An 8491-nucleotide genomic window follows, 5' to 3' on the forward strand; every position below is an offset into this window, starting at 1 on the left:
TAATATATAAAGGTGTAAAGCACGTGCTAAAATACTACTAATAAATTCTCTTTCTTTTTTCCATGATTCCCCCACCTTATATCATTTTCAGTTTAGGTGACTCGCTAACTCATGCAAACTAGAATTTGTCCTGATTGCCAAACATTTATTTAAAGAGAAAACAATGTGGTCCATTCAAGAACCACCTCATAAATTACAAAAAGAAAAATCGAATAAATTTAAATAATAATAATAATAATAATAAAGAGAAAATCCCATGGAAACAGAATGAAGTGATGGGGGCGTGTGGGCGTGGACCCTTCTAATTGACTGAGTGACAATTCCCATTTCACCACTCTGTTTTTTCTGTTTCTTATAATAATTAAATAATCACTCCCAAACAAACGCATTCTTTGGTCATCAATCTATAGGTGGAAACCAATGGATGACGGTCACGTAATCACGTTACCAGAAGTGAGGTGATTGGGTGATTGCTCGAGTTCATTTTCACCCACTTCGATATTAAATAATAAAGTGAAAATTTCAGTTAAAGAATGCCGTTCTCTTTTCTATTTACTGCTTGTCACATTACTACTATGTTAAAAATGTTGTAGAGTCCATTCATTCTATTTATTGTGTAAATGAAATGGAGTATGGTACTCTCGTAATATAGGAAATTTTTTCAAATATAGGAGAAAATTTAGAGTCCAACATGGTCGATTTGTTTTTGACTCGTTGATTTGTTTGCTTTTTATCTATCAAAAGTAGGTTAGTATGATTCGATCATGAGCCAACTAAGCTATAGTATTAACTATGGGATAAAAAAAAGAAGACGTACTCTAACAAAATGCTATTGATTTTAAGAAAACTCAAATAGGAAGACGACAAACTCATTCACAATTTACTATCGGATACTTGGCTTGATTCTAAAAGTGAAAGAGGAAATTAGCTTGATTGATTCAAATCTAAGTCATAAAATGAGAGTATTTTAAAAATACTCAGTTCTCTATTTTTACTTCAAAAAGTTTCCAAATTAAAATAGTTGAATTACCATCTAGAAGATTACTTGAAAGTGAATATTTTATTTTGTTGTCCACATTCAAATAATCTTGTTTAGTCACCAAATATAAAATATTTACCAATTTTTAGATTAGCTGTGCTTAAGGTGCCTATTCATGATGTTTTAGTCGGAGATATATATCAATTATCATTAAGCTTATCTATATTGATGATCTTAGTTCGAATTTCTACCACCATTTGTTGTACTAAAAAGAACGACATCAATAATTTTAAAATCCAAAATCAACGTATTGAATTTTTTTTAGTACAACAAATATAAAAATAAAAATAAGAGCTGTTTGGCTATATTCGTTTCTTGTCTATTATTTTATCCTATTTATATTTTTTTGTCTTTTTTATCTTCAAAATTGTATAAAAATTTTAAAAACCACCGAAAACAAAATTTTAATTCCTGTGGGGTACACTAAAATTAGAAACATTACCAAAAGTTGATCTGTAGATAGAAACCCACTCGATAATGTATTTCTTGACGAGTTTGAGGTGAATTCTGACTATTTGATCCTAAGCAAAACGTACAAAATTAATTAATTATGCAAAAAAGGAATTTAGAGTGTGGGAGAGAAGAAACAGGTGGAGAGAATTTTGGGGCGGTTGGTGGCGAAGAGGAGGAAGGACGAAACGATTGGATTTGGGAGTGAGCCTTCAATTTCATGAAAGAATGAGAGATTAGAGATTAGAGATTCGAGAGGACCACATGGAATGAAATGGGATGGGACGTGATGGGGGATGGGATGCTCCTCCACGCGCGAAGCAAAGGAATTGGATTTGGAAAACCGACGATTCTGAGTAAATTTAGTGCGCAACAGCCGCTAAACGCTACCCCTGTCCAGATTCATCCATTATTTCTCTCTCTCTTCCCTCAAATCCTGCCCCTTCTTCCCCATTCGATCTATCGCAGCCTCATCACTTCTCCTCTTCTGGGTATTCTCTCTCTCTCTTTCTTTCTGCCTTTGTTGTTTTCTTTTGTCCTTTTTAGTTATTTGCAAATGTATGTTTCTCTGTTTGCCTTTTTGTCTGTTGGGACCTTTCCTTGCCTCTCATTTCTCAATTTTGGATTTCCCATTTAAGGGTGTTCTGTAAATTGCTTCTGCTGATTCTGTATCTGCCACCTCCTACGGATTATTTAGTTTACTATGCCAATTCTAATTCTAAATGATGGAGGTCGATCAAAGCTTGTGTGCAATAGCAATGATATCATCGCCCATGGTCTTTGATTCTGCATTTGTTTTGTTCTCTCAACTGAAATAGATATGATATTTCTCCTCTTTGTTAGCCTAAGAGGGAAATGCACTAAGTTTTGTTGAAGGTGGCATCGGCATCCTTCTTGTTATGAAGTTTCTTTTAACTTTGCTTTTAGATTATTCAAAAGATAATAGGAATGCAAGGTGTTCTGGTTTTGAAAGATGGTGTTCTGATGTTCTATGTTCTCATTAAAGATCAGGAACAATTAATAATGGAAGACAGAATGTGCAACAATCAACATTATGTAAAATATCTTTTGTGGTCTCAAGATTAAGATTCATATGGAATCCAGCTTAACGAAAGCCTATTGTATGGCTCAAGTAGAGGTAGAAACGAGAAGTAGTAGACCGTCTTTATAGGTCATTTAATTGTTGAGGTATGACCAAAGAAACCATATTTTGGAGGCTTTATATGGTATAAGAATTAAGTATAATGTGATTGTGAACATGTACGTGGCAACATACGTGGCAACATAACAGGTTAGCTTTCCGATTCTTATATAGTTTTATGAAATGTTTTAGAAGTTAAGAAGTTGTGGATAAGGATGCGGTTTTCAGGTAGCTTGGTGACTATGTCCCATGTGTACCGGCAAAGATATACGGTCGACATTTAACAAGATGAGGTTCTCCTAGGTCATTTTCATAAAAAAGATACCTCTTTATGTGGAATCTGCATCTCTTACTATAGTGCCATGTCAATATGCCTATAAGCTCGTTCTTGATTTCTACATAACATATCTGGAGCAAGTGCAAACAAGTCTTGTTGTTGTACGCAATGCATAGGCTACTAGGTACTTGAATGTGAATCTGAAGGGAGAGCACTGGTAGCAGTGTAGAGCTAGATGCATTTATGGTGTGATCAGTCTGCTAGTCGTTAATATCTGAATTAGTTTCTGTTAGTTAATGTGATTATACTCACCCTTACAACTTCTAGGCACAGTTTCTTTTCTCGTAGCATTTTTGTCTGTTGAAATTTGCGATTGTCACTTGCAATCAGGGTATTAATTTCCAATGACGTTATGACATATCAACATTCCTCGACATTTTAATTTGTCAATAGGTTCGAGATCGACATAAGGGGTCTTTAATCGAGATTTCCGTAGTATAGTATCGCAAAAAGATCGACAAAATATAAGAAGTATCAATAAAATACAACTAACGTGGACATAGATAGTCATCAATATCGACATTTTATCGATATTTCCATTGACATTGTCATAGAATTGAGACCTCAAACGGCTTTTATCGACATCGACATTTAAAATCTTGCTTGCAATTAAGTAGTAGTAGCCGAAGAGTTTCTCTTGCTTTATGCCATCTAAGGGAGATGATATTCTGTATTAAATTTGATTATTCTTGTGCTTTCTCACAAAACGTTTATTTTTCTTATTTCGTGGTATTTTATTCAGTCATCAAAATGCCCTAAAATTTACTTCTAAATTGTATCAATGAAGTGAAGATAAAGAAGATTTTAAGTTGATGATGACTTATTGTAGTGTGCAATGAGTTCTAACTGAGGTATTGTGCATAACTTATAAAGTTGTAAAATGATCGATTACTTGTATAATTAGAAGAACGACACTCTGAAATGTCTGCTGTGGGAAATGGAAATAATATCTTCTGGCACGATTGTCCTGTCGGAAAGGCTGAAAGGGAGAAGCTTCTCAACCAAAAAGGCTGTGTTGTCTGGATCACAGGCCTCAGTGGATCAGGTCTATTCTCATTTCTGGATTACACATTAGTCATATAAGGATGAAATGCTACATCTTTTTTCTCCCCTCTGCTATTGCTAATTCTATTGTCCATTTTTATGGACTGACGTTTAAATATACATTATAAGCCATTTTCTGTTGTTGTAGGGTGCTTTATTTGTTTCCAGTGGAGACTAAGTGGTGAATATATTTAGAAGTTGTTTGGCTATTAGTTACCATTTCCATTGGCTTGTATTTTTTAGCAGCACTATATATATACAGAGGGCAAGAAACCAACTGATAAATGAAAGTTGAAGAGAGGGTCACCGGAAAGTATGCCAAGGCAAAGGAGAGGAGCCCGTAAAAAGCTAAACGAAATTACAAAATGTGGTTCCAGTTGTTAAAGATAAGTAACAGAGTAGAGAACACACAAAAGAAGGCATTGAAGTCAATCACACTCCAAACCTCTTTCCAAGATCTCTCAATATCTTTGAAATTTCTTCTGTTTCCCTGGAGCTTCCTCTTGCTAAAGAAGCCATCCTATTTTGTGAAGAGGAGGATGGTCAAGCACCTCCTCCGTCGTACCTTGACATCCTAGCCAAACTAACACCAATTGCCTAAAGATATATACTGAAAACTTTTGTGACAAATTGACATCTCCATAAAAGTACTATCCAGATCCTTTGACGCTTGCTTATACAAAACACACTACTAGGGCCTAAAACCAAAGATGAAGGTCTCTGGATGTAGTCCATGGCGGTAATCCTCCCCAAAGCAACCTACCAAGAGAAAACTCTAATATGTTTAGGAATTTTAGCTTTCTAGAGCTTAGCAAATAAAAAGGAAGATGAAAGGATAGGATGAGCGTTCAGACAAATGAAGAAAGTTTTACGAGGGAACAATCCAGAAGATTCAAAGATCCAAGAACGAAAGTCAATAGAGTTTGGAAAGAGACGAACTCTGTGAACAAGCCAAGCAATCCTGGAGGTGCAGCATACAATATACATACATATGCATTCTATTTTGCACTGACGTCCATAATTTTACATACACACAAAAGAAATCACATATGTACTTATTTCATTTTCTGGGTAGTCTAAGCTGAAATTTCTCTGCAATATCTCAGTAATGAAGTTAAAAAAGAACACTGTTGTGCAAGCTGACAGGGTTTATTAAAAACTTTCAAAGATTGATAATTTGGAAAAAAATAATTGATGAGAAATGCAATTCACTTCGTGGAAGATATGGCTTTTTTTTTTTTTTTTTTTTAATAATTATAATTATAAAAGATATGAAATTAAGAAAAAAAAGGAGGAAAGCCAAACCCTTAGCCAAAGAGGTTGAGGAAAGCCAAACCCTAGCCAAGGAAGTTATTAAAACCTCTTCCAATTGGCACAAAGAAAAGAGAGGCTTTAAGATTTTAAGGGAGCATCAAATTTATGCCATTAGAACCCAGCCAAAACAATATGGTCAAAAAGACTATCTATAGATCTAGCCTTTACTATTGAAGAGGCTGTTGTTTTTTTCTATCCAAAAAACAAAAAAGAGGCCCGACAAGCTGTAGCCACAAATAATTTAAAATGATCTATCACAATTGGTTGTTGGAAATTGGACTGCAGAGCCTTAATCTTTATCTCTCTTAATCTTTTAGACACTCTTGGCCAATCTAAGGATAGTTTAGTGGATAAGATACTAATTACATTTCTTGAGGTCGAAGGTTCGACCCTCCACCCTCCACATCTGTCGAACTTCATCTTTTAGGCATTCCTTATATGGACTACATCTGTTGAACTTCATCTTTTAGGCATTACTTATATGGACTACATCTGTTGAACTTCATCTTTTCGGCATTCCTTATATGGACTATTAAGGAACAAGTTCTGTATATGCTAACATGAACGAGCCAGCTTTTTAGGTTCAATTCTTTACTTCCCTGGTGACCTGCTAAAAAAAAAAATAAAACAAAACAAAAGAGGCACAAGTATGTTTTTGTGCAAAGCAGCAAAGGAACACATTGATGATCATGATTTATATTGTTATTTATGGGCGCCTACTTCTAGTATTCATGCCTTTCAGGTTCAAATCATAGAGGTCTAGCTCTTTCGTTTTTCACCTCTTTCTCATTTTGCATAAATTAGTCGTTTCTTGTAAAAGATTACATTTGAAAACACTGCAAATTCAAAGATAGAGTATCTCATTTTAATATTTATAAAAAAATTTAATAATAGGGTTGGGGGAGAAGCAATACAGAAAAGTGGATGAAAGAAATAGAAGTGTCTACATTTCTCACTTGAGGAAAAATAGACATCCTTTCCAATGTGTTCTTTCAAATACTTTTGTCTTCTATATAATTTATTTCAAATTTTCAGGAAAAAGCACAGTAGCCTGCTCATTGAGTCGGGAACTTCATGGAAGAGGGAAGGTTTCGTATGTGCTAGATGGAGACAACCTTCGGTATGGATTAAACAAGGATCTTGGTTTCAAAGCTGAAGATCGTGTTGAAAATATTCGCAGAGTTGGTAAGTATGTTTTATTTCGAAAGAGAGATTGAATCTAAATAGAATATTCATTAGGATCTTCATATTTGGTGAACCTGCAAATGACATCCACCATATAATCTCTGTCTTGCTTTTATAATTATGTAATTGAATTGCTGCATACATTTCCATCATAGTTTTCATTGCTTCCTAAATTTACTCAGAATTGATTCAACTGTCTCCCTGAGTTATGTGGTTTGTACGAGGGTGGATAGGGATGCTATTATGATAGTTAGGGACATTATTAGGGTATTATGGGTTATTAGAGAAGGAATTGGTTAATAAATAGAGGAAGTGAGATCGGATGAGGTAGGCGATTGGTTTAGTTGATTTAGTCTTGAGTAAGAATATTCCCATTCAAGAAGGGAGGTGCCAAGTACCGGTTGTATTGTAGTTCTTCCATCTTTTATGTTTCAAAATTATTCTAGTTATTTGAGTTAAATGAGGAAATGTTAGAATGGATAGGAGAGCGAGAGCCCACCTCAATGGCCATCACCTTCCTTGTAATGCAGCTTGCAGTGTCTGATGGAATCAACTTTCATGTTATCTAGTTTCGGGTAACCTGAAATTTTCTTGTTATCTAGTTAGTTTCCACTGGATTTGTTTGTGTACATTTCAGATATTTGATATTCTTTCTTTCTTCTTTTTGGTGTCCAATACAGGGGAAGTAGCAAAACTTTTTGCAGATTCTGGTTTAATATGTATTGCTAGTTTGATATCTCCATATAGAAAAGATCGGGATTCCTGTCGTGCATTGTTGCCCGAAGCGTGCTTTATCGAGGCAAGATTTTAGAGGGGTTTTAATAATGGCTGAAACTAAAGAAAAATTCTTGAACATGGAATTCCCCTTTGTTTGTTCAGGTTTTCATGAACATGCCTCTGGAATTATGTGAGGCAAGGGATGCAAAGGGCCTTTACAAACTCGCCCGAGAAGGAAAAATCAGAGGTATACTTGAAGAATCCATTTCTTGCTCCCTAAACCATTTGCTGATAGAAAGGAAAATGAACAGTAGCACTGCATTGTATTGCAGGTTTTACCGGGATCGACGACCCCTACGAACCTCCTCTGAACTGCGAGGTACATTATCATAAATCATGCATGCTGATCATCCTTGTTCAAAATTTCATTTGCTTAGCGATATCAAAGTCCAGGCCAGGTTTATAAGCATGTTCTTCATGCTCTTCCAGATTGAACTGAGACAGAATGATGGAGTTTGCCCGACTCCATGCGCCATGGCAAAGCAGATAGTGGCTTATTTGGAGGAGAAGGGATTTCTTCAAGCTCAGTGACATGCTCTGCTTGCAAAACTCCTCCGCCGTTGCCTCGACTGCTCGTTGGCTCCGTCGAATGGTTCGAACACTGATGGCAAATATGGTAAAAAAGAATAGACTGATAGGCAATAAGTACATAATATAATGTGAAGTTGAAGTTCCTAGAACAAGGAATACAAGATGAATTTTAGATGACAATGTAAATCTGATATCGCTGGAAAGAAGTATTGTAGTAGAGATAGATGATGCTGATTTTATGAAATTGCTCTCACTAATTCGTTCAGTTAAGTTACGTAATGTATATTGGAATGGTTACGGAGTTGTGGCTTGGTTTTACTTCGTTTTATTTTTTGATCTTTATGAATTCAAAATATTTTGAAATAATTGTAATATTTTGAGATTTAATTTTGTTGTAAAAAATAAAGGGTAAAATACACTTTTGGTTAATAAGGTTCGGAGTAGGTGTCTATTTGGTTCATAAAGTTTTAAAATGAACATTTTCGGATTTTGAAGATCGTAAAATTGTTCTATATGGTTCCTAAGATGGTTTAATGGTTAGTTGATTAAATTTGAGATGATTAAATATTTAGCAAAATATATTAATTTAATAATAAAGTTTCAATTTAATTTGAAACTTTTAATCATTCATTGATGAGCCTAGGTTAAACTGTGGTAGCTAAAATTAAAGAAT

The 8491-nt window shown here is 34.9% G+C and overlaps 1 protein-coding gene across 2 annotated transcripts; it reads left to right on the forward strand.

The window, feature by feature from the left end:
- Positions 1 to 1584: 1584 nt before the first annotated feature.
- APK3 (adenosine-5'-phosphosulfate (APS) kinase 3) lies at positions 1585 to 8088 on the forward strand. Of its 2 annotated transcripts, XM_022300262.2 has the most exons (7): positions 1587 to 1980; positions 3872 to 4012; positions 6361 to 6510; positions 7191 to 7309; positions 7390 to 7474; positions 7560 to 7606; positions 7717 to 8088. In XM_022300262.2, exons 1-7 carry the CDS (start codon positions 1764 to 1766, stop codon positions 7816 to 7818), a joined length of 861 nt encoding a protein of 286 aa, XP_022155954.1. In that variant the 5' UTR covers positions 1587 to 1763; the 3' UTR covers positions 7819 to 8088. The 2 variants fall into 2 exon arrangements, with proteins under 2 accessions (XP_022155956.1, XP_022155954.1); XM_022300264.2 differs by lacking the exon at positions 3872 to 4012 and having other exon boundaries at positions 1585 to 1980.
- Positions 8089 to 8491: the final 403 nt, after the last annotated feature.

This window comes from Momordica charantia, assembly GCF_013281855.1.
Source record: "Momordica charantia cultivar OHB3-1 chromosome 5 unlocalized genomic scaffold, Mcharantia_2.0 BLBB01000005.1, whole genome shotgun sequence".
Taxonomy (NCBI): Eukaryota; Viridiplantae; Streptophyta; class Magnoliopsida; order Cucurbitales; family Cucurbitaceae; genus Momordica; species Momordica charantia.

Excerpts from the sequence above, each read along its gene's own strand:
- APK3 (XM_022300262.2), top strand. The coding sequence starts at position 1,764 with ATGGGATGGGACGTGATGGGGGATGGGATGCTCCTCCACGCGCGAAGC. Across the intron at positions 1,981-3,871 it reads CATCACTTCTCCTCTTCTGG|AAGAACGACACTCTGAAATG; the intron begins GTATTCTCTCTC and ends TTGTATAATTAG. Across the intron at positions 7,475-7,559 it reads CCGAGAAGGAAAAATCAGAG|GTTTTACCGGGATCGACGAC; the intron begins GTATACTTGAAG and ends ATTGTATTGCAG.